The sequence below is a fragment of the Oncorhynchus kisutch genome, linkage group LG19, assembly GCF_002021735.2.
Source record: "Oncorhynchus kisutch isolate 150728-3 linkage group LG19, Okis_V2, whole genome shotgun sequence".
Classification (NCBI taxonomy): domain Eukaryota; kingdom Metazoa; phylum Chordata; class Actinopteri; order Salmoniformes; family Salmonidae; genus Oncorhynchus; species Oncorhynchus kisutch.
Window position 1 is genome coordinate 15,750,417 of NC_034192.2, and position 25,908 is coordinate 15,776,324.

A 25,908-nucleotide genomic window follows, 5' to 3' on the forward strand; every position below is an offset into this window, starting at 1 on the left:
GCCCACACCTTCTCCAGCTCAGCTTTTACAACCAGTTGCAATCTAGCAATCGATACCAACCGCATTCTGGCGTGTGTGTTTCCGTATGTTACTTAGTCAACATTGTTAAAGCCAACCCCCCCCCCCCCAAAAAAAAGAAGACTGAAATTTGTTTTCCAAATGACTGTGCTCTGATAGCAGATATAGACATGGCACTAGACTAAAGAGACGGAGGGTTGAATTTGACCCCTGTGTGTGTGTGTGTTGGTCTGCAGGTGAGGGATTTCTTTCAGGACCAGTGGCAAGGAACCCGGGGAAAGGGGCGTGGCCAGAAGCAGCAGGGGGCATCTAGCTCTTTTCCTGTTCAGAATGGAGGCAAGGTGAATGGGGTGGGGCAGAAGAATGGGGCATTTGTGAGCGGGGTGTGTGTGTCGCCTTCATCTGACCCAGCCCAGACATCACACACCCCCAGGAGAGACTGGAGACTGGCCAATTGCATCCTCAGGAAGTTCAAGTCTGACAGGTGATTGGTCCAGACATGGAGCTGTTTGTCTTTACCTTTATTCTTCTTTATTCTTATGGCTTCTACCCCCAAGCCATAAGACTCCTGAACATCTAGTCATCAGGTCCTTATCGATCCTTGGTGGCCCAATCCCAAATGCCCTATTGACTGACAGGATGTGATGAGTATATGCAATATGGTTAAACATCCACCTAGTAAGCAAGTGAAGCTATTATCATATTGCTCACACCTTTCAAATCCTCTCCGATCTCGGCATGTGCATAGGGTCTAGGGGTCCATTTGGGATTGGGCCTCTGTAATGTGACTAACCTAACTCCTGACCCCTACCCCCTCAGAGCGGAGTTGATCTCTGACCGTGGCGGTGTACGCATCACTTCTGACCACCTTGTTGTAGACGGTCTGATCAAGTTCAGTCTGGAGAGTGAGACCGAGGTAAGTGAAACCTTGACCTTTAACCCTGACTCTAACTCTGACCCTAATGCAACTTTCATAACATCTTGTAAATTCGTTAATACCAGCATACGACTGGGAAAACTCCACTTAAATACCCCTCCAACTGGTAATTACTAATGGGAAACTCGTCTATCATCTCTGAACTCCGACTCTTCCCACATGCTGAACTCTGAAGTCACATACTAAGGAAATTACCTTGATAACAGCATTTTGGGCAGTTAAATGCAACAACAAAACATTATTTATAATTTATTCATATTGTTTTAGAACACTAATTAGTTTGCCAACATAATAGCTGTACTTTTAGTTTATGGTTGATGCAGCTTGTTTGCCATATCAGCCAATCGCCACTCTCAATGAGTTCAAAGCACGTGAGCGCACAGAACTCGTTTGTCCCAGTTTTACAAGTAGTATTTTACGAGTTTCCCACAGCATTTCCCTAGCATCATTTAAATTGGCGACACAGGGGAACGCCCAGCACCCAACACCCAACACCAGAGTCTTTCCCCGCAAAGCTGACGTGCAATTTATACAGGTGCGATTAATGGTCAGACGCGGCGGCGCATGCAAGTCTAAAGTGATAGCAGGTCGGGCGACAAGATCTGGGAGAATGGGTACAAAAGGCTTCCAACACGAGGTCCGACTGCTCTGAACTCTAATTCACATATAAGAGACGGTAGTTAGTCGTCGCACATCTGTAAATCTATTTTTACTCTAAGACCAGATCCGAGACAAAATAGTAGCCGTTTTCTTTCAATGACTTTACAGGAGAAACTAACAAACTCTCCTTCTCTCCCCCCAGGTGTACGTAGTTCGTCTGTTCCTGGAGAACTCCTCCTCCAGTCCTCTCTTCTTCACCTACTACTCTGCTCTGCACCGGATGACCTGCTTCAACCTACAGGACAAGCAGAAAGTCACCCGCAACAACCCTCTGCAGCTGGGACCAGGCAAGACACACACACACACACAGGCAGGGCTGGATTAAGACAGATTATTTCAGTCTTGAATTCAAACAAACAATAGCCCAGGCCAATGAAGCGAAAATCAGATTGTACAATATTAGGAGGCAATATATATAGTGTCTAGATCATAAGCTACAGTAGGCTAGCAAATACAATTTCCAGTGTCACACTTACTCACCAAAGGCTTCACCTTCATCATTTGGTCATGGCCGACGTGCTTCTCTTGGCAATAGCCTAGCTCAAGATGAGCTACTTTGAAACGAGTGCTGCCGTTAGATGCTAATTGGTCCCACAGACAGATTTGTCTTCTCTTTTCAGCAGTAGCCATTTGCTTTCCAAACTGTTTTCCCCAAAATTGTATTTTGAAATCTGCAAAAGGCAAACCGACAGCTGCAACCAACCATAGAAATATAATCCATAGATGGCCGTTCAGATTAAAATCAGGACTGGCATCCATTGCTAATGCACCCATGAGTTTAACAGTCAAATTGCCAGGGTAAGAGGTTACAAAACCCTTCTATGGATTATATATCTATGGCCACAAAGCAACAAGCTGTAGCCTATATTTGGTCAGCATTCACAGGGCCAGATGGATTACCAGGACGTGTACTGCGAGAAATGCTCTGACTAACTAGCAAGTGTCTTGACTGACATTTTCAACCTCTCCCTGTCCGAGTCGGTGGTACCAACATGTTTTAATGACGGGCTGCCCCTAGGTGGTAAGGGCAGGTAACAACACATCTGCCACGCTGATTCTCAACACATGGTCCTTCAGGGGTGCGTGCTCAGTCCCCTCCTGTACTCCCTTTTCACTCATGACTGCACGGCCAGGCACGACTCCAACACCATCATTAAGTTTGCAGATCATCACCGACAACGACGAGACAGCCTATTGGGAGGAGGCCAGGACAAAAACCTCTCCCTCAATGTGACCAAGACAATGCCCCCATTCTCATTGACGGGGCTGTATTGAAGCAGGTTGAGAGCTTCAAGTTCCTTGGCGTCCACTTCACCAACAAACTAACATGGTCCAAGCACACTAAGACAGTTGTGAAGAGAGCACGACAAAACCTATTCCCCCTCAGGAGACTGAAAAGATTTGGCATGGGTCCTCAGATCCTCAAAGGGTTCTACAGCTGTACCATCGAGAGCATCCTGACGGGCTGCATCACTGCCTGGTATGGCAACTGCTCAGCCTCCGACTGCAAGGCACTACAGAGGGTAGTGCAAACGGCCCAGTACATCACTGGGCCCAAGCTTCCTGCCATCCAGGACTTCTATACCAGGCGGTGTCAGAGGAAGGCCCTAAAAATTGTCAGACTCCAGCCACCCTAGTCATAGACTGTTCTCTCTGCTACCGCACGGCAAGCGGTACCAGAACGCCAAGTCTAGGTCCAAGAGGCTTCTAAACAGCTTCTACCCCCAAGCCATAAGACTCCTGAACATCTAGTCAAATTGCTACCCAGACTATATGCATAGTGAGCATTTCACTGTAGGTGTTGTATTCGGCGCATGTGACTAATAAGATTTGATTTGATTTTGACTTGGCGCACTGCCCAAGTAAAGGAAATACTTGGGTAAACAAGGAATATAAAGAGTATGTCATGGTGTGGGTTGCATTTTCCTGGCATAGATTCTACAGGTAGCCCTAAACTATGCCATGGTGCATTGAACCTGCTCTGATAGCTTCTGGTAGCTTGTGGTGGCACAACACCTTGTTTCCTTAATTTTGTCAGGTACCTGAATGTGCTTGTGATAAAACCTATTCCACAATACTTTTTTTGTATTATTGATCCTCTGTGGCTAAATGATGTTCTCTGGTGTATTTTGAACATTGCGAGTGGGTTCCTGTGACATTTTTATTTGTTTTGCCTCTTGGGCCCCTTACGGGCTTGGGGCCAGCCCTTGTCACACAAAAGGCAAGTCACATTTATTATGCAGTTCATTTAAATATGTTCATGAATCAGTTACTTAACCAACTACCCATGTGGGCATCCTTCCTCCATCTGATGATTAGCAGAGTGGCAGCAGCAGGCTGTCTACACTCATTGAGAGTGGGCTCCTAAGTCTTCCTGTGGTATATATTAAATATATACTAACTACAGTATATAATATACACTGTATATAGGCACGCACACACGCAAAGTCTCCCGCAACAACCCTCTACAGCTCCAACCAGGCAAGAGTTGCACAGCCCAAATCGCTCCCTCAGCCTTCATTTTGGCCCCAACCCTTCAATGTTTACAGTTCTGTAGGGTCTGGACAGGTGTAAGTGGTGGAGCTTCAAAAGGTCTGGGCCAAAAGAAAGGCCCAGGGAACCTGACGCATGCTGGTGCGCACACACGCTCTCTTTCTATAATATGTTACTAAACCCCCTCCCTCTCGTCTCCCGCCTCCCTCTCTCTCCTCCCCAGGTGACCGGTATGAAGTGCAGCTCCAGTTCAAGTCCAGCCTCCTGGGTTTCTATCCAGCCACTCTGGTCTTTGAGTTTAAACCCTCCATCTCCTCCTCCTCCTCCTCCTCCTCCTCCTCTCCTGCCTTCCACCTGCTGCGGTTCATCGAGGCCCAGTATGTGACAGGGCTGGCCAGGGAGCTGGCCCCAACTGCGCCCTACAGACCTAGAGCTATCATCGGCGCTACAGATTATCTGCCTTACACTGTAGAGGATGGGGAGCCACCTGCGAGGTAGGTCACACACACACACACCTGGTAACACACACATTAAACAGGTCAACATTCACGAGGCCACAGGGCCAGATGGATTACCAGGACGTGTACTCCGAGCATGAGTGGACCAACTGGCAAGTGTCTTCACTGACATTTTCAACCTCTCCCTGACTGAGTCTGTAATACCTACATGTTTCAAGCAGACCACCATAGTCCCTGTGCCCAAGAACGCAAAGGTAACCTGCCTAAATGACTACAGCCCCGTAGCACTCAAGTTGGTAGCCATGAAGTGCTATGAAAGGCTGGTCATGGCTCACATCAACACCATCATCCCGGATACCCTGGACCCACTCAAATTCGCATACCACCCCAACAAATCCACAAATGACGCAATTGCAATTGCACTCCACACTGCCCTTTCACACCTGGACAAAAGGAACACCTATGAGAATGCTATTCATTGACTACAGCTCAGCGTTCAACACCAGTCATGAGTAATTGACTGTTCTCTCTGCTACAAAAAAACTAACCCTGTCTCTCTCCATGGTTCACCCTGTTCTACCACTACCACTCTCCTCCTCTCCGCCCCTCCTCCTCTCTCCCCGTCAGTCTCTCAGCCAACAACCTGACAGCCGTGGAGCGTCTCTACGACTACAAGGTTCCAGGATATGTCAGAGATCTGATCAAGTTCCTCAAAGGACACGCCTCCTCCTCTACTCTTTCACTGGATGCCCAGTGAGTGCCTCCTCTTCCTCCTCTGTAATCCTAGACCACCCTGCCAGTGTACAATATGGGTGCTGTGAAGGTCTCTTTCTTTCTCTCTCCCTCCCCCTCTTCCCCCAGGTCTATCCTAGAGTCAGGTCTGAGTAGAGAGAATTACTCTAAACGGTTCCAGCTGCTGCTGTATCTAGAGGAGCTACAGATGGAGGTGGACATTAAGAGATACAACAAGCCCAATACTCCCATGGTCCGAGACAAGACCAACAAGAAACTACTGGTGCTAGAGGTACACACAAACACAGATGTACACACACACACGGTCAGAGACAAGACATTAACGGTGCTGCAGGTCCGGACACACACACACAAACACTAGGAACGTAGTTCATCCTCTACTAGATGGTGCAGGGTTTATCTCCAGCCCAGTATGTTGTGTGCTCTTGCAGGTACCAGGTGTGTCCGAGAGCCGTCCGTCTGTCCTGCGGGGCGACGCCATCCTGGTGACGAGGTCAGGTGACTCCAATAAGGGGGGCGTGGTCAAATACCGTGGTTACGTCCACCGCGTGGAGCTGGACTCCGTCAAACTGGGATTCAGCAGCAGGTAAGGACATGATTGGAGGAGGCTGCTTCCTGAAGGGATCTTATAAGTCAATAGCTCGCTCTCTTCATGGTTCTCTGGTTACATTCCGATTCTCAACTCTGTCTTCAAAAGTGTGCACTCGTACACTCCCCCTCAAGCATTGGATTAGTGAAAGCATGGCTAGAGGGAGTTTCAACCTTATTCCTTATACCAGTTAACTTCTTTTAAACCCATGAGGTGGAGTGGACAAGTGTACACTGCTACTCTGACCTCTCACACTAAAAGGAATTGCTCAAACGTTTGTTACAGAATTGAGTCTGAATCTGCCATCCATTGGAAGTTGTTTTGTGATGTCGATTGTGGTGAAAACAAAGTCATCAGCGATTGGATTGTCTCTAACCAATCACAGTATCAAAGCCAATTACATACTAGGAAAACGCAGCTTCACCCACATGTGTTCTGGCACTGGCCCAACCCATCGGTTTCTGGAACCAATCAGACAGCCCAAATGTGTTTACGTTCAGGGAGGGGTCTAAAACAAACGTCCGTGGGTGTGGTGTTGTGTTTGAACGGATTAAGGAGTCTGAATAGCCTGGCAAGTACACTTCGGGGGAGAAGGGTCGAGAATCGTAATGTAGCCTCTGTCTCTCTATCCCCCCCCACCTCCCTCCAGGTTTTTGTCCTCCTTCGTAGATGGTCTGGAGTTTGATGTGGAGTTCACGGTGAACCGTCTCACCACTAGGCTTCAGCATAGAGCAACAGAGCTGGCTGACAGACACAACCTGGGGAATGTACTGTTCCCTTCTGGAGACCCAACTATCCAACCACCCAAAAAACAACCTCTCTTGTGAGCTCACACCACCCATCTGCCCGACCCACACTTCCTTTTTGACCTTTGACCAATGCATAACCCCCCCCTCTCTATGTCCCTCTTCCCCCCCCCCCCCCCCCCCCCTTCCCCCTCTCCCTAGGTTGTATGACAGGGCTCTAGAGCAGAACCCAGAACAATATACAGCAGTCCAGAACATTGTAGCTGGATCCTCCCGACCGGCTCCTTACCTGGTGTTTGGGCCACCTGGGACAGGTAAAACACTTGTGTATGTGTGCTAAGTTAATATACAGTGCCTTCGGAAAGTATTCAGACCCCCTGACTTTTTCTACATTTGATGTTACAGCCTTATACTAAAATTGATTAAATACGTCCTCGGCAATCTACACACAATACCCCATAATGACAAAGAGAAAACAGGTTTTTAGAATTTTCTACAGATTTATAAAAAAAACAAAAATACCTTATTTACATGAGTATTCAGACCCTTTGCTATGATTTAGTTCAGGTGTATCCTGTTTCCATTGATCATCCTTGAGATGTTTCTACAACTTGGTTGGAGTCCATCTGTGGTAAATTGAATTGATTGGACATGATTTGGAAATGCACACACCTGTCTATATAAGGTCCCACAGTTGACAGTGCATGTCAGAGCAAAAACCAAGCCATGAGGTTGAAGGAATTGTCCGTAGAGCTCCGAGACAGGATTATGTTGAGGCACAGAACTGGGGAAGGGTACCAAAAAAATTCCCCAAGAACACAGTTGCCTCCATCATTCTTAAATGGAAGAAGTTTGGAACCACCAAGTCTCCTAGACCTGGCCCCCTGGCCAAACTGAGCAACCGAGGAGAAGGGCTTTGGCCAGGGAGGTGATGCTAACAGAGCTCTAGAGTTCCTATGTGAAGATGGGAGAACCTTTCAGAAGGACAACCATCTCTGCAGCACTTCACCATTCGGGCCTTTATGGTAGAGTGACCAGACGGAAGCCACTCCTCAGTAAAAGGCACATGACAGCCCACTTGGAGTTTGCCAAAAGGCACCTAAATACTCTGACCGTGAGAAACCAGATTCTCTTGTCTGATGAAACCAAGATTGAACTCTTTGGCCTGAATGCCAAATGTCACATCTGGATGAAACCTGGCACCATCCCTACGGTGAAGCATGGTGGTGGCAGCATCATGCTGTGGGGATTTCTTTCAGAGGCAGGGACTTGGAGACTAGTCAGGATCGAGGCAAAGTACAGAGAGATCCTTGACGAAAACCTGCTCCAGAGCGCTCAGGATATTAGACTGGGGTGAAGGTTCACCTTCCAAAAAGGACAACAACCCTAAGCACACAGCCAATACAATGTATGAGTGTCTTCGGGACTTGTCTCTGAATATCCTTAAGTGGCTCGGCCAGAGCCCGGACTTGAGCATGATCGAACATCTCTGGAGAGAGCTGACAATACCTGTACCGCAATGCTCCTCATCCAACCTGACTGAGATTGAGAGGCTCTGCAGAGAAGAATGGGAGAAACTCCAAATACAGGTGTGTAAAACTTGTAGCGTCATAGCCAAGCAGACTCAAGGCTGTAATCACTGCCAAAGATGAGTCAACAAAGTACTTAGTAAAGGTTCTGAATACTTCTGTAAATGTGATATTTCTGTTTTTTTCTTTTTAATAAATTAGCAATTTAGAAAAACCTCTTTTTGCCTTGCCATTATGGGGTATTGTGTTTATTTTTTTTATTTATCTGTTATTTTACCAGGTAAGTTGACTGAGAACACGTTCTCATTTACAGCAACGACCTGGGGAATAGTTACAGGGGAGAGGGGGGGGGATGAATGAGCCAATTGTAAACTGTGTGTAGATTGATGAGGAAAAAACTATTTAATCAATTTTAGAGTAAGGCTGTAACGTAACAAAATGTGAAAGTCAAGGGGTCTGAATACTTTCCGAAGGCACTGTGTGTGTGTGTGTTAACCATCTCCGTTGAAGTTATATTAGTCGTATGTTCAGGATATACATCGTACAACAAAATGATTACTTGCAGGTTCCTTCTAGAAAATGCAAAAGAATTAGATATAATAATATGAAAAGGTCTGTAGAATAGAATAATACATTTTAGCATAAGGATAACACAGGAAGGCACAATTTATTGTCCAATATTTACATGTATATTGGGGAAGGGGAGGATGGTGGGCAAGTATATAAATAGAGCAGTATAATAAGAGTCTGGTTGTGGTGTGTGTGTGTGTGTGTGTGTGTGTGTGTGTGTAGAATGAATGTATATATGTGTGTGCTAAGGTGTGGAGAATCCGAACAGGTGGTCAGTCCAGTTCAAGTGTTCAGCAGTCTGATGGCTGCTGACGGTAAGGAAGAAAGCAGCTCGTGGCTGGGTGTGTGTGTGTGTGTGGGGGGGGTCGATGATGCTGCGTGCCTTCCTCAAGCACCGTCTTGCATAGATGTCCTGGATGGGTGGGAGCACGGTCCCAGCGATGTACTGGGCCGTCTTCACCACCCGCTGGAGGGCCTTGTGGGATGGAGCAATTCTTGTACCAGACCATGATGCAACCGGTCTGCCTCCTTAGGAATTAGAGACGCTGTTGGCGCCCTCTTGACAAGAGTGGTGGTGTTGTCCATGACAAGACCTCTGAACTTAAAACATGTGACTCTCTCTACTGCAGACCAATTGATGTGGATCGGGGAATGTTCCCTCTGCTTCCTGAAGTCAACAATCAATTCCTTTGTTTTGCTGACATAGAGGGAGAGGTTGTTGTCACGACATCACCATGGCAGTTCACTTACCACCTCCTATAGGCTGACGCGTTATTGTTTTTGGATATCAGGCCTACAACCGTGGTGTCGTCAGCAAACTTGATGATAGAGTTGGTGTCGTGCAAAGCCACTCAGTCGTGGGTGAACCGGGAGTACAGTAGAGGACTGAGGGCACACACATGGGCAGGGCCCCTGGGTTCAGAGTCAGTGTGGAGGTGTTGTTGCCAATCCTCAGTCTGTGTTCTGTCCGTCAGGAAGTCCAGGATCCAGTGTCCAGACCCAGGGCTCTGAGCTTGGTGTCAAGCTTGGGGGGGGGAACAATAGTGTTGAATGCTGAACTGTATTCAATGAACAGCATTCTCACAAAGATGTTCCTCTGGTCCAGATAGATGTGTTACGGCCATGTGAATAGCGATGGAAATGGCATGTTCTGTGGACGCCCTCCAGCTGGTCAGCACACACTCTGGGGATACGACCAGAGATGCCATCTGGGCCGGCTGCTTTGTGAGGATTCACTGTCTAATAGTTTTCCTCGCGTCAGCCTCAGAGACCGAAAGCACCTGGTCGACCAGAGCAGCGAGAGTCTTCATGGATGGCTTTGTGTTGTCTGCCTCGAAGCGAGCATAGAATGTGTTAAGCTCGTGTGGGAGGGAGGCTTCAATGCATACCGCCTAGCTGGATTTTTCTTTGTAGTCTGTAGTCCTTGCCACATGCGACGCGAGTCTGCGTTGTCGGGAACTCAATTCAAGTTTAAGTCTGTATTGTCTTTTTGCATCATCAATGGATTTGCAGAGCTCGTACCTGCTTGCCTTGTGCACGTCGCATGCCATCTCATCAGGGTTCATTCTACTGACATTCAATGCTGCAGTACAGGCTCTCAGCATTGTACAGATATCGCCATTCATCCAGGCTTTTTGGTTGGGGTAAAGTAATAATTCATGCAAAGATAGCCATAAAAAAAAAGCTACGTCGAGCAGGAACCGGCAAAACGTGCGCCCTCCTCAGCATCACCATCTTTTATACTGAACAAAAATATAAACGTAACACATAGTTTGTCCCATGTTTCATGAGCTGAAATAAAAGATCCTAAAAATGTTCCATATGCACAAAAAGCGTATTTCTCTCAAATTTTGTGCATAAATTTGTTTATATCCCTGTTAGTGAGCATTTCTCCTTTGCCAAGATAATCAGTCCACCTGACAGGTGTAGCATATCAAGAAGCTGATTGAACAACGTGATCATTATACAGGTGCACCTTGTGCTGAGGACAATAAAAGGCCACTTTAAAATATGCAGTTTTGTCACACAGTACAAAGCCACAGATGTCTCAAGTTTTGAGGGAGTATACAATTGGATTGCTGACTGCAGGAATGTACACCAGAGCTGTTGCCAGATAATTTAATGTTCATTTCTTTACCATAAGCCACAAGTCATTTTAGAGAATTTGGCACTACGTCCAACTGGCCTCACAACCGCAGATCACGTGTAACCATGCCAACCCAGGGCCTCAACATCCACCTTCTTCACCTGCAGGATCATCTGAGGAGGTGGGCAGGGAGGTGTTGAGGAGCATTTCTCTGTAATAAAGCCCTTTTGTGGGGAAAAACTCATTCTGATTGGCTGGGCCTGGCTCCCCAGTTGGTGGGCCTATGCCCACCCATGGCTCCCAGGCCCACGCATGCCCCTGCCCAGTCATGTGAAATCCATAGATTAGGACCTAAGGAATTTATTTCAATTGACTGATTTCCTTCAATGAACTGTAACTCAGTAAAATCTTTGAAATGGTTTCATGTTGCATATTATATTTTTGTTCAGTATATTTTTATTTTTGCCTTGTGGTTAGTGTCTGCCCTAAGATTGAAAGGTTGGGTGTTTGATCCCCGGCCGAGTCATACCAAAGACTGTAAAAATGGGACCCGATGCGTCTCTGCTTGGCCTTCAGCATTAAGGACAGATTAAGGAGATAGCTAGACTATTGCAGTGGCCTGCTTCCTGTCCAGGGGGTGTAATTGTACATCAAGCTGCCTCGCGCGACAGAAACAGGAGATGGTCTCATGCCTTATGAGCAGTTCTGACTTACTTACTAACGCTGTGTGTGTTTGTTCCCCCCAGGTAAGACTGTGACAGTGGTTGAAGCCATCAAACAGGTGCTGAAGACACAGAGTCACGCCCACATCCTGGCGTGCGCTCCGTCCAATAGCGCGGCAGACCTGCTGGCTATGAAGCTTCTAGAACACCTGGAACACAGGAAGCTGTTCCGGATGTACGCCGCATCCCGTAACCCTGAAGATGTGCCCAATGATATACGGGTGTGTGTGAGTGAGTGAGTGTGTACATCAGTGTGAGGTTTGTATTTTGTGTGTGTGTAACACCTCTCTCGTGTGTTTGTTTCTCTTCAGGACTGCTGTAACCTGGGTCAGGATTGCTTTGTGTTTCCCTGTAAAGAGGAACTGATGAAGTACAGCATCGTGGTCACCACCCTAATCACTGCCGGACGGTAAGGATAGCCGCTAGTCGCTAACACTGGAGATCCCCATAGGAAAATGCTACACTAGGGTAACGCAAGATCATAATCACCACTCTGCTCCATGCAGGACAGTAAGGATATTCACTAGCCGCTAACACCTGAGTTCCCCATAGACCAGTGGTAACCAACCTTTTCTGAGTCAAGATCACTTTCGCAGTCAGAAATCAAGCCCAGATCTGCTGTTCAGATTTGATTTTTAAACATGACTTAGATGTAAGCATATGCAACATTTAACCTAATAAAAACAGTTCTGTAGGAATGAGCCTAATACATTATCACACCATATTGGCTATATGCTTGGCCTGCCAATATTGTTCTTCTCAGACCATATTATATTTCAAAACTCGAGCTTTGAAGACAAAATAGATCAGTTGTTGTATCACTTGCGAGGCACAGCTGAGTATAAATTGAAATAATTTGCTTTTTTATTTTACTGGACTGATGGTACCTGCATCTGATGGTCAGTTTCAGCAGAGGAAAGGAGAGAGCAGCAGACTGTCTGCCTCTCACTGTCCCTGCTCTCTCCTTTCCTCACTGAAGCTCTGTGCTGTATTATCAAATCTCACGTAGGCTCGTACCAGATTTTGCTGTGGGGTCGTGGAAGTTGTACAGGCACAGTGATTTGAGCTATCCGACTGGCCAGCACAGTAGACGCACTTGATTTAGCCATAGCTCCAGGTCCACCCGGTAGGCGGAATTTGTCCCTTCAGGCAAATTAAATGGTTTTACATGAGAACACTTTACCTACCCGGCACGCATGGCTTCTGAATCAAGTGCACCTACTGCCAAAAGTGCAAGATGAATTAAAAAAGGAAAAGTAGGACAGTTGACTTTTCTACAGAAAGGTGTGTTGATCGACTAGGAGTGCCTTGAAGATGCCAGTCAATTGTCAACGACCGGTAGGTGGCCACTGCCATAGAGAGATGCTAATACTAGGAATCTCCATAGCGAGACACTAATGCTAAGCTAACTTTTGTCCTCTCTGTCTGTCTCGTTTATGTGTTCTCCAGGTTGGTGACAGGTGGTGTTCCTCCAGGTCATTTCAGTCACGTGTTTGTTGACGAGGCGGGACACGCCGTTGAAACGGAGACCATCATATCACTGGCTGGTGAGAGAGGGATGGATGAGGGGGGAGGGGGCTTAATGCTGATTGGCTGAAAGCCGTGGTATATCAGACCGTATAACACAGGTATTACAAAACCATTTATTTTTACTGCTGTAATTAAGTTGGTAACCAGTTTATAATAGCAATAAGGCACCTCAGGGGTATGTGATATATGGCCAATATACCACGGCTAATGGCTGTGTCCAGGCACTTGGCGTTGTGTTGTGCTTAAGATAGGCCCTTAGCCGTGGCATATTGGCCAAATACCCCACCCCCTATTGCCTTATTGCATCATGGGTAAATTGTGACTGACTGATCTACAAATAATCATTATTATCTATTTACGAAGGAAGGTGATTTGAAGATCAGGCAGTCACCTGCACTGTCGGCTGCAATGTCAAACAAGCCCAATAGTGTGTGTGTGTGTGTGTGTGTGTGTGTGTGTGTGTGTGTGTAGGGCTGCTCCAACCAGAGACGGGTCAGGTGGTTCTAGCTGGAGACCCTAAACAGCTGGGACCCATCCTCAGGTCTCCTCTGGCTCTGAAACACGGCATGGGTCAGTTCCTCTTCTTTTCACTCCTTCTTCCTCTACTTCCTCCTCCAAATTCTTTGTCCTCTTATTCCTCTCCCTACTCCTTGAAAATCCTTTGACATAGAAGAGAAGATTGTAGAAGCCGCTATGATTCTGAGGACTCGCTCTCTCCCTATCTATCTCTTAGGTGTGTCTCTGTTGGAGAGGCTGATGAAGGATGTGTCTCTGTATCAGAAGGAGGAGGAGAATGGAGTGTTCAACAACTGCTACGTCACCAAACTACTGAGAAACTACAGGTATGTAAGCTCTCCTGATCAGGCTGGTTTAATGAGGCCAGCACAAGCACTTTGGGAGAAAAGGACAAGCGTTGGAACTAGGGATGCATATTTTGGTCCATTTTGCTGCCGGCTAACCGACCCTGATTAACCGGGCAACAAACAGTTACATTTTTTTCCAAACAGTAAAATGACGTGACCAACAGAAAATGCTATGTATGCATACAAGAAACTGACATTTTTCATAAAGAGCTTAATGGAAACATGCAATAATATAGCAATAAAATGTCATTTTTAAACATTTTACCAAAATTGAATTCGGGGGGGGGAAAAGACCATTCTAAACAGCACACCTAATGCAAGCGGTGATATATGTGACAGAGATGAAAATCTCCCTTAGAAACATATCTAATAGCAACAAGTAGGATGTGTTGCTGATGTGTAGGATTGTGGCTTTTTGGCTTCTGGACAATGAAAGAAAGTTCATATGAAAACCAATAGAGTACCACAGTATGAGTCATAATACCCATAAAACCTATCAGTCAAACAAGGAAATGGTTCCAATAGTTTTTCCAACATTCATTTTTCCCATAGGGGATTTTAGAAACACTTCAAATCAGGGCTGCGTTTTGTGTAGGCTTACCCTGGCGTGACGTTTTGGTAACCATGTAAATCTCTCTAGGACAAGGTGGCTTCTCAATATATTCGCTTATTTACCCCCCCCCCCCCCCCCAAAAAAAATGAAACGGTAATTATCTGCTAATGTGGCCATCATAAAGAACTCCCAATGCCATGATGATCTGGACAAGAATGCCAAGAGGCAAAAGTAAGACTCTCTCGACTAACTATCTCATGTTATAGCCTATGCACTCGAATGGCGAATGGGAAGCAAGTTTTAATAACGAGTTGAGATTGAGAAATAACTTCTTCTTTTTCAATAATCGTGGCCGTCAGTTTTTATCACGCGAACGCTTTGAGAATTGTTATTTGTTGCGCAGTGACTGGGTTTACAATGGAACGTTTCACTCCAGTACAAGCAGTTTGAGAAGCTGCTGTCACGCTGTCTGACAGGTGATGGGCTATTCCGCTCCTCAAACTAGCTTTTGTATGCTGTGTGTGTGAGAAATAACATACAATAACATACGACTTAACGAAAATACACACACGGCAATTTAGTAACACAAAAGTATGCTAATTAACCTGTAGACCGATAAGCATGACCAGTAAAATATATTTTTTGTTAACTGTTAGCATCCCTAATTGAAACTGTGTTTCCTTTTCATTATCTCCCTCCCTCTCCAGGTCTCATCCCTCTATCCTGAAGGTGCCTAACGAGTTGTTCTATGAGGAGGAGTTGCAGGTGTTTGCTAACGAGATGATCCGGAACTCCTACTGCACCTGGGAATACCTGCCTCAGAAGGTACACAGACAAACACATGTTCTCTGAGGTCTCAGCGTAAATCCCAACACCATTTTAAACCATCAAGGAGCACCATCGAGGACCACTTTGGAAATGTGTGTTTTAATTCATGCTTACATGTGTCATCCTCTGGGACAAAATGCACATCTTGTGGGCCCAAAAAATACTTGATTCAATTAATTTAATCTGAATAGCCTGCTAAGCATTGGTTTACCTCCAGAATTTCCCGGTGGTGTTCCATGGTGTAGCTGGTCGTGATGAGCGGGAGGCTACCAGTCCGTCTTTCTTTAACGTGGCGGAGATCGAGGTGCTGATGGATTACCTCAAGAAGCTGCTGCAGGGGCAGGGCAAGAGGGGACTCGCCACAATCTCACCCAAAGACATCGGTATCATCGCCCCCTATAGAAAACAGGTGGGACTACACCCTATAGGATATAATATACTGAACAGAAATATAAACACAACATGCAACAATTTCAAAGATTTTACTGAGTTACGGTTCATAAAAGGAAATCAGTCAATTTAAATAAATTCTTTAGGCCCTAATCTATGGATTATAGTCAGTATCTGGTGTGACCACCATTTGCCTCATACAGCGTGACACGTCTCCTTCGCATAGAGATGATAGAGGTGATCAGGCTGTTGATTGTGGAATGTTGTCCCACTCCTCAATGGCTGTGCGAAGTTGCTGGATATTGGCGGGAATTGGAATACTCGGTCATACACGTCGATCCAGAGCATCCCAAACATGCTCAATGGGTGACATGTCTGAGTATGAAGGCCATGGAAGTACTGGGACATTTTCAGCTTCCGGGAATTGTGTACAGATCCTTGCAACATGGGGCCGTGCATTATCATGCTGAAACACGAGGTGATGGCGGTGGATGAATAGCACGACAATGGGCCTCAGGATCTCGTCACGGTATTTCTGTGCATTCAAATTGCCAATTGTGTTCGTTGTCCGTAGCTTATGAATGCCCATACCATGACCCTACAATGGGGTACTCTGTTCACAATGTTGACATCAGCAAACCGCTCCCCCACACGACTCAAAGTTGTGCACAAAATCTTTTATTTCAGCTCATGAAACATGGGACCATGACTTTACATGTTGCGTTTATATTTTTGTTCAGTGTATATATAACTCTTACCATATATAATATATACAACCCTTAACCCTATAGAGGGCCTGGCACACACTATAAGATCAAATATATAGAGTATAACTCGTAAAGCTATAATAGGAGTTGTAGAAATGTGAGTTGTAGATCTGTCACTCTCATTGAAACCCAGTCTAAGAAGCGGTAGATCAGTACTTTGTGTGCTATTTTATGCTTCCTGTTCTGACGTTTTGTTTTTGTGTCTCGTACTTCCAGTTTTGTACACCAGCTTCAAAAGCTATTTTTGGATATGGAAAATATATTTCACAGCGGTTTAGATGGTACAATGATTCTCTATTCAATGACTGCTTGTTTTGTGACATAAATTGAAATTACGCACACTATTAGAATTTTAGCAACCAGGAAATGGCGGAGTAATTTCTTCATAGTGCACCTTTTACCATACAGGACCACTGGGCTGCATCTTTCAAAACGCATTGGAGGAGGCGGTGCAAGGAAGGGACCTCAGATCCTCTCCTCCAATGTGTTTTGAGTGGAATTGAGGAAATAAGGATAGAGGTAACAAGGATTTGATGGCTACAGGGGCAGCAGTTGTAAAGCCCTGCCGTAGCTCATATAGAATGTTTGTTTCTGCGTGAAGGTGGAGAAGATCCGTAAAGCCTTGAAGATGCTGAAGAAAGACTTCAAATCGACCAGCATCAAAGATCTGAAGGTATGGAGACATTACTAAATCAATCTCTCTTTCTTTCTCTGTCTCTCTCTCTGGGCAATTCCACGGTAAGAGTGATGCCAAACAAAAACCAATGATTGCAAAGTTAAGCAAACCACATTGACTTGAAAAACAGTGCAGATGCTAAGTTTGGTAAAAGAATGACGGCACCAACAGCCAAACCGTCATTCTGTTTTTCAAGTAAATGTGTATCTGTAATATGTTCTGTGGAAATTGTTAAATGTGGTCCTTGTGCAAAAAGATGTATGGTTTGTTTCCCTTTGCAATCATTGTTTTTTGGTTTAATATACATTTTGATATACACAAACTCTGTGGAATTGTCCCAATCTCTTTCTCTCTCTGTCTCTCTCTCCTCACTACTGAATCTCTGTCACACTATCTTTAACTCTTTACATTTGTGGTAATAGGCCTATATTGAAATGGTTCAAACATAATAAATATGAGAAGTATATGCATACCCCCCCACCAGGTTTCTGATCACTACTTTGTTTCCTTTTCTGTCCCCTCTCCGCCAACCCTACCCACTCAGCCCCTGCCCAGATGCTCATACGCTGTCGCTCTCTCTCTCTCCCACACTGCTCTCTCCTCTTCTCCCTTTTGCTAAATCTCCCTCCTGTTTCCTGATTCTGCCTCTTCGACCCTACTCTCCTCTTTCCGCTTCCTATGACAGTCCCCTTTCCTCCTGTCCGGCTCGACCCTCTCCTCCTGCTCCATGGCTGAGTGACTGATTGCATGCTTACAGAACAGGAGGAAAACTAAACTTCCAGAGGACCTATCATCCTTTCACTCCCTCTATACCTTCTCTTCCTCTGTATCAGCGGCTAAAGCCACTTTCTAAAACTTAATTTCAAGCTTCTGCCTATAACCCTAGGAAACTCGGTTCCACCTTCTCCTCTCTCCTTAATCCTCCACCCCCCCCCCCTCCTCTCTGTGGACCACTTTGTCAACCACTTTGAAAATAAGCTTTACGACATCTGCCCAGTCTAGTGAGGTACAGCAGCCCGACAACCTGCCAAGTCGACCCCATCTCTGGAGACCTTCTCACTTCCCTCATCAACTCATCCCGTAACGATGGGCTGCATCCCGTCTGACTCTTTCGCTATCTCTATAAGAACGATGTTCTTGACCCTAACCAGTCAGGCTTCAAGACGGGTCACTCGACCGAGGTTGCTCTCCTCTGTCACAGAGGCTTGCCGCACTGCCAAAGCGGACTCTCTCTCCTTGGTTCTCATCCTTCTAGATCTGCTGCCTTAGACACCGTGAACCATCAGATTCTCCTCTCCACCCTCTCAGGTCTGGGCGTCTCTGCACACCCTTGGATTGCATCCTACCAGGTGACGTGGAGAGGATATGTGTCTGTACCACGTACTATCACTACTGGTGTCCCCCAGAGCTCAGTTCTAGGCCCTCTCCTCTTCTCTCTATACACCAAGTCACTTGGCTCCATCATATCCTCACATGGTCTCTCCTATCATTGCTATGCAGATGACACTCATATCCCCCCCCCCCCCCCTTCTGACACCGAGGTGGCGACATGCATCTCTGCATGCCTGGCAGATATAGTATCTCAGCTTGAATGTCTGCCCAACACATCAAGCTCCACCTCGACAAGACTGAGTTGCTCTTCCTCGCGAGAAAAGGCCTCCCCACTCCACGACCTCTAAATCACGGTTGACAACTCCAGTGTCCCCCTCCTAGAGTGCAAAGAAACTTGGCATGACCTTGGACTATTATTCCCTGTCGTTCTCTGCAAACATCACAGCAGTGACTCGCTCCTCCAGGTTCATGCTTCACATGAACATCCGTAGAGTACGACCCCACCTCACACAGGATGTGGCGCAGTCATCTCCTGTCTGGACTACTGCAACTCAGTCTTGGCCGAGCTCCCCGCTTTGTGCCATCAAACCTTCCCAAGTTTACCCCGTTCCTCCGCACACTCCACTGGCTTCCAGTCAAAGCTCGCATCTACTACTAGACCATGATTGTTGCCTACAGAGCAGCAAGAGGAACTGCCCCTCCCTACCTTCAGGCTCTGCTCAAACCCTACACCTCAACCCGAGTACTCCGTTCTGCCACCTCTGGTCTCTTGCCCTCCCACCCCTACAGGAGGGCCGCTCCCGCTCAGCCCAGTCCAAGCTCTTCTCTGTTCTGTCACCCCAATGGTGGAACCAGTTTCTCCTTGAAGCTAGGACAGAGTCCCTGCCCATCTTCTGAAAACATCTGAAACCCTACCTCTCCAAAGAGTATCTTAAATAATCCCACAGCACCCACCCCTCCTCCCGCCTCCCCCTACCCTAACACTCGCACTTTACAAGCTCTGACTTTGCCGACTGTTACTTTTAGGAAAAATTTACTTACTATGACTGATATGTGGTGTGACTGATATAAAAGCGTCTGCTAAATAATAATCTGGATACATTCAGTAACATATTTTTTTTTTTAAATGACGGGTTTGAATTAGACATTTACCTGGTGTCTTCAAGTGGCTACACCGCTCAAGTGTGGACAGTTACTAAACCATTTCAATGCACTTTTATGATTCAAGGAAAGAGACTTCATTAGGTGTTTATTTTAATTTTTTTGGAGCTCGCCTAGCTGTGCCGTTGTGGTACTTAAGACACAACCCTGGGACACAACCCTGAATCATCATCACACAAATACTGTTGTTTACGCAATCAAAAAAAACGGTCCGTTTATAAGTCTCAATCTGGGTCAGGCGGTCATCATTTGAAAACTTGTTCTATTGCCAACATGACTAGCTAATTTATAAAATACCAACTTACAGTGCTAGGCTTTCACAAGGCAGTTCAGAGAAACGGATATAACATTTTTTTCTGCGCTTAGAATGGATTCATGAGAGCATTCAGGGGCGTGTTCCACTGCCAATTATCTTCACAACGGGACAAATAACAGAGCGATCCTAAATGTTGATACTGTAGATGACATGAGTTTTATAAGTATGGAAAGGTGAATTGCACATTTGGACTGTGGTTTGCTTGTTTGACGTCAAAGTGGTGTTCATTATCATCCTCAATGTCTCAGCTTTCAGAACACATCAAGTACTCTTGAATTACAGCATTCCCCTTTCTCAGACAACAAAAACGTTTGCGTTAGGGATTGGGGCATTTTGTTGTTGTGCTTGGTGCTCACATTTAGAGCGCTTTTAAAGCGGAGACCCTGAGGTCTGACATAATGTGTTGCATGTTACTGTACAGCCACCGTGCTCCAAGTTAGGCACTTATCAGTGACCAAGTCTGACGTTTTCAACCCATATACGGGTTGTGAGTGTAAAGGGCTACGGATATTTGCGGTGGCTAATTAAAACTAAATAAGTCAATTGTTTCACCCCACAGTTAGCCAGGATGTTTAGCTAACAGCTAGCTAAAGTGGTTTACAGTTTGGTAACAATCTCCCCTACACTCTCTTCTGCTAGCTACGGTAGTGCTGCCATGTCAATAACATGTTGTTTACGATTAGTTATTGTGATGCACCTTCCATGTGTTTTGTGAGGCATGTGTGTGCGGGGCTGTGTACGGAGCTAAACTATGTGTGCGTGTCTGTTAGGTGGGGTCAGTGGAGGAGTTCCAGGGTCAGGAGAGGAGGGTGATCCTGGTCTCGACGGTCCGCAGCAGCGCCAAGTACGTCCAGACAGACCAATACTTCAGCCTTGGTTTCGTCAAAAATGAGAAGGTACATGCATACATACACACACTTAATATACCATTTTAAGAGGACTTCTAGCAAGAAAAAAAACTACGGGAACGCAGTAGGTGATTTGTTTTTTCAATTGAGTAATATGTATTTCAATAAACCCAACACAAACAAACACTTTTCTCGACAAAAATATGCTTCAGCAAAAATAACTATAATCAATCTACAAGTAATGCAATTCAACGCATAGTTTTCACAAACACAAATATTCCATAATGAATCCTCAATTGAATCAATAAAAAAGCAGTCGGGATGGGCCTGGATACATGTAACCATGCTCAAATTCATAGACAAAGCTATGGATGCAAGGACTGACCAGCCATTATATCAAAATGATAGTTTGAACCGTGTTTTGAGGCTATACAGTGTTTGTTTATTTGCATTGTTTACAAACATTGGAGTAAAACAAGCTTATATTTTGGTTTCTGATGAGGTACACAATTGAACTAAGCTCGTGAGGCATTTAAAAATGATATTCTTCAAGAATCAGCTCTAGCAGGACAGAAGTTTGACGAACTGACTTGTTGGAAAGGTGGCATCCTATGAAGGTGCCACATTGAAAGTCACGGAGCTCTTCAGTAAGGCCATTCTACTGCCAATGTTTGTCTATGGAGATTGCATGGCTGTGGCCTCGATTTTACACACCTGTCAGCAACAGGTGTGGCTGAACTAGCTGAGTTCACAAATATCTTTCATGCATACTTTTGTGCGTATAATACATTTTCGGGCGCACTTCTTAAAGCGGTAGTGCTCATTTTAGGCCACATCTATCGTTCATACAAAATTGAATTATTTAAACATAGGGCTGAGAATTATTTCATATAATTTCTCCATGGTGATTTTTCATATCACTTGATTTGTGCGCTGTTATATGTGGCAGTGTCACAGTATACTGTACTGCACACACAGCACGCACGCACACACACAACATGTGTTGTGAACCAGTGGTTCCCAAATTTGGAGTTTGGACCCTATATGGGATCCCCTGAGAAAATCTGTAATCTTATCAAACAAATAACTTTTCTTGCTTCAAATTGGTATAGAACACAACCTTTTAGTATCAACTAAGGGCCTTTTACACTATTAGAATGTACTTTTGTGGCATTATGTGTTGGGGGACAGCCTGCAGGACCTAAAATTGACTGAATATGAACACACAGCATTCCCTAAGGATTTTAATTTTGTGCATAAACAGTTTGATCTACACACACACCACAGTGACAGTGCTGACCTCCTGCTCTCTGTGTCCAGAGGTTCAACGTGGCGGTGACCAGAGCCAAAGCCCTGCTGATTGTGGTGGGAAACCCCTTAGTGCTGCGAGGAGACCCCACCTGGGGCAGGTACGTACTGACCCTAACCCGAGTGGAGCAGCGGTCTAAGGCACTGCATCTCAGTGCTAGACGCGTCACTACAGACCCTGGCATGATCCCGGGCTGTATCACAACCGGCCATGATCGGGAGTCCCATAGGGTGGCGCTCAATTGGCCCAGCGTCATCCGGGTTAGGGGAGGTTTTGGCTGGGGTAGGCCGTCATTGTAAAATAAGAATGTTGTTCTTAACTGACTTGCCTAGTTAAATGAAGGTTAAATAAAATAAACCCTTAGGGTTGAGAGGAGACCCCACATGGGGCAGGTATGTCCTAACTCTTAATGCTGAGAGGAGACCCCACCTGGGGCAGGTGGGTACTGACCCTAACCTTTAGTGCTGAAAGGAGACCCCACCTGGGGAAGGTAGGTACCAGTGGAGGCTCTTCAGAGGAAGAAGTGGAGGACCATATTCTTAATTGAACTTCTAAATAAAAATAATTTAATAAAACACACTGATGTGCAATGAAGGTCCTGTTGCTCAAGTGGCGCAGTGTTCTAAGGCACTGCATCTCAGTGTAAGAGGCGTCACTACAGTCCCTGGTTCGAATTCAGGCTGTATCACATCCGGTTGTGATTTGGAGTCCCATAGGGCGGCACACAATTGTTCCAATGTCGTCCGGGTTTGGCTGGAGTAGGCCGTCATTGTAAATAAGAATTGCCAAGAGTGTGAAGTGGTTATCAAGGCAAAGGGTGGCTACTTTGAAGAACCTCAAATATAAAATACAGTTTCAACCACTCCACAAATGTCTTGCCAAAACTATAGTTTGTTAACAATTCGGTTAGGACATCTACTTTGTGCATGACACAAGTAATTTCCCCAACAATTGTTTGTAGACTGATTTAATTCACTGTATCACAATGCCAGTGGTTCAGAAGTTTACATACACTTAAGTTGACTATGCCTTTTTAAACAGCTTGGAAAATTCCAGAAAATGATGTCACGTCTTTAGATGCTTCTGATAGGCTAATTGACATAATTTGAGTCAATTGGAGGTGTACCTGTGGATGTATTTCAAGGCCTACCTTCAAACTCAGTCTCTTTGCTTGACATCATGGGGAAATCAAAATAAATCAGCCTTGACCACAGAAAAAAAATTGCAGACCACCATGGGACCACGCAGCAGTCATACTCAGGAAGGAGACACGTTCTGTCTCCTAGAGATGAACGTACTTTGGTGCGAAAAATACAAATCAATTCCAGAACAACAGCAAAGGACCTTGTGAAGATGCTGGAGGAAACCAGTACAAAAGTATCTATATCCACAGTAAAACGAGTCCTATATCGACATAACCTGAAAGGTCGCTCAGCAAGGAAGAAGCCACTGCTCCAAAACCGCCATAAAAAAGCCAGAATACGGTTTGCGCACGGGGACAAAGATTGTACTTTTTGGAGAAGTGTCCTCTGGTCTGATGAAACAAAAAAATGTGGACATAATGACCATCGTTATGTTTGGAGGAAAAAGGGGGAGGCTTGCAAGCCGAAGAACACCATCCCAACCATGAATCTGAACTGAAAAAGTGTGTGCGAGCAAAGAGGCCTACAAACCTGACTCCGTTACACCAGCTCTGTCAGGAGGAATGGGCCAAAATTCACCCAACTTATTGTGGGAAGCTTGTGGAAGGCTACCTGAAACGTTTGACCCAAGTGAAACAATTTAAAGGCAATGCTCCCAAATACTAATTGAGTGTATGTAAACTTCTGACCCACTGGGAATGTGATGAAAGAAATAAAAACTGAAATAAATCATTCTCTCTACTATTATTTAGACATTTCACATTCTTAAAATAAAGTGATGAACCTAACTGACCTAAGACAGGAAATTCTCTACTATTATTCTGACATTTTCGCATTCTTAAACTGTACGAATTAATCACCTAAGGAACCCTAACCCCTCTCTCACTCCCCCTTCTCTCCCCCTCCAGGTTCCTCCAGTTCTGTTCCCAGGCGGGGGGGAAGACAGGGTTTGACTCCTCCCAGGCTGAGGGAGAGGAGGAGGTGGTGGAACGCCTAGCTGCCCTCTGCTTACAGGCTGATCCCCACGGTAACACACACACAGACAAACGCACCTACACTTCAAACTGTTCAAAATAAATGTTTAATTTTGGAAGTTAACTGTTTCTCTCACTCACATCCAGTGGAGACGGAGGAGAGTGAGATTCAGCAGCAGATCGAACCAGAGTGGAGGAACGAGCAGTGAGAGACACGCACATCGTACAGGAGACCCAACGACCATACTGATCAGGAATCAATTCTCCCTACAAACATCCTCTGTCATCCCTAGTACAGAGGTTTTCAAAGTGTGAGGCACGCTTTCCCCCAGAGTTTCATGTAAGGAAATCCAAATCAAACTGTATTCAGTTCTCTAATAATGAATAAATACGTTTTTAAAAAGGTGTCCCAGCTTTTGGGGCGCGGTTGTCTTGATGTTCTCTGAATGGAGGCCCACTGTCTCAGACTTTGAAAGCGCCTGCCCTAGTCCTACTGCACTAAGTAACATTTGGTACCAGGCCAATGTTGTATAATTTCAAAACAAGGACCAACAGTTTCCTACTCCATACCAGGTGAACTTCCTATGAGATCCTTCAGGACCAGTCCTCTAGGATAGTGAATGAATTTATAAAATGACTTTGTACCCTCTGTCTATGCTGGTGTTTAGTTGTATTATTATGAGTGTTGTATGTGGTCTCAGACACGGACTGAGACCAGGATTAAATCCCATCGCCCTTTGTCGGCTATGCAGCCTTTAATGGAAATGTTCCGCGTTCGCGGCTCAATCAGAAATGACCTTTTTTAAAGTGATTTTGGCAATTAAGCTTGACATTTTAAAGGGATAGTGTGTGATTTTTGCAATCCTTTTTACTTACTCAGAGTCCGATGAACTCATGGATACCATTTGTATGTCTCTGTGTGAAGTTTGAAGGAAGTACAAAGTAGTTTCACGAGCGATTGCTAAATTGTGTCAATGCAATGGACGCTAGTTAGCAACCTTCAAACTACACCTAGAGAGTTCATCTCATGGATGACTGTATGTCTGTCCTGCCTTTAAAATCTGTGCTGCTGCTCCTCTACTGTTCGCTAGAGGTTCAGTTCCCGATAAATTCATCAAACTATTTCTCTGCCGGTGTGTCTGACCTTGTTGATGTAATCAAAGATAAACTGGAATAAATCATATGTCTGATCTATTGTCAAGATTAACCACAGAGATCCTATTAAATTACTAATAGGTAATTATGCTTTTAACTTCAAATGTTTCTCTCTCCTTCCGTGGTGCGTTCAGTATGGCAAAATGTTGCTCTATTCATGCCATTTCTATCTGCAAGGTTCCACTGCTAGAAGCTATTCATTACCACATTACCATACCTCTTCAATCAGAGGGAATCAGCAAGCCAATACCATTTAAACATTTTATTAACATTTTCAATTTGTCAAGATTAATAATCATCAAACAGGGAGGGGCTACCTGAACTTGTCTAATAAGAAACACTCGTTTCCATAACATTTTGCTATGTTGTTCCTTAATGAATATGACCCAGTTGATCTTGGAAAGAAGTCAAGCAGCAGAGCCTGATGTGTGTTTCTGAGTCCAGGATCCGTATGTATCAAGCATCTCAGGGTAGGAGTGCTGATATGGGATCAGGTTCCCTCG

General features: G+C 45.3%; 1 protein-coding gene across 1 annotated transcript in view; it reads left to right on the top strand.

Annotated features, from left to right (window-relative positions):
- The window catches only part of LOC109864360 (putative helicase mov-10-B.1), a 33,902-nt gene extending 8,400 nt beyond the window's left edge, over window positions 1–25,502 (top strand). Inside the window, exons 3-23 of the mRNA XM_031798449.1 lie at window positions 255–502; window positions 838–934; window positions 1,758–1,902; window positions 4,332–4,602; window positions 5,194–5,319; window positions 5,428–5,590; window positions 5,751–5,905; window positions 6,558–6,731; window positions 6,856–6,968; window positions 11,586–11,782; window positions 11,873–11,970; window positions 13,011–13,108; window positions 13,563–13,661; window positions 13,825–13,933; window positions 15,215–15,332; window positions 15,553–15,744; window positions 17,094–17,165; window positions 20,748–20,873; window positions 22,146–22,234; window positions 24,185–24,303; window positions 24,398–25,502. Of these exons, the coding sequence (XP_031654309.1) occupies window positions 255–502; window positions 838–934; window positions 1,758–1,902; window positions 4,332–4,602; window positions 5,194–5,319; window positions 5,428–5,590; window positions 5,751–5,905; window positions 6,558–6,731; window positions 6,856–6,968; window positions 11,586–11,782; window positions 11,873–11,970; window positions 13,011–13,108; window positions 13,563–13,661; window positions 13,825–13,933; window positions 15,215–15,332; window positions 15,553–15,744; window positions 17,094–17,165; window positions 20,748–20,873; window positions 22,146–22,234; window positions 24,185–24,303; window positions 24,398–24,459 (2,871 nt within the window). The 3' untranslated portion in view covers window positions 24,460–25,502. The remainder of the gene's footprint in view (window positions 1–254; window positions 503–837; window positions 935–1,757; window positions 1,903–4,331; window positions 4,603–5,193; window positions 5,320–5,427; window positions 5,591–5,750; window positions 5,906–6,557; window positions 6,732–6,855; window positions 6,969–11,585; window positions 11,783–11,872; window positions 11,971–13,010; window positions 13,109–13,562; window positions 13,662–13,824; window positions 13,934–15,214; window positions 15,333–15,552; window positions 15,745–17,093; window positions 17,166–20,747; window positions 20,874–22,145; window positions 22,235–24,184; window positions 24,304–24,397) is intronic.
- The last annotated feature ends 406 nt before the right edge of the window (window positions 25,503–25,908 follow it).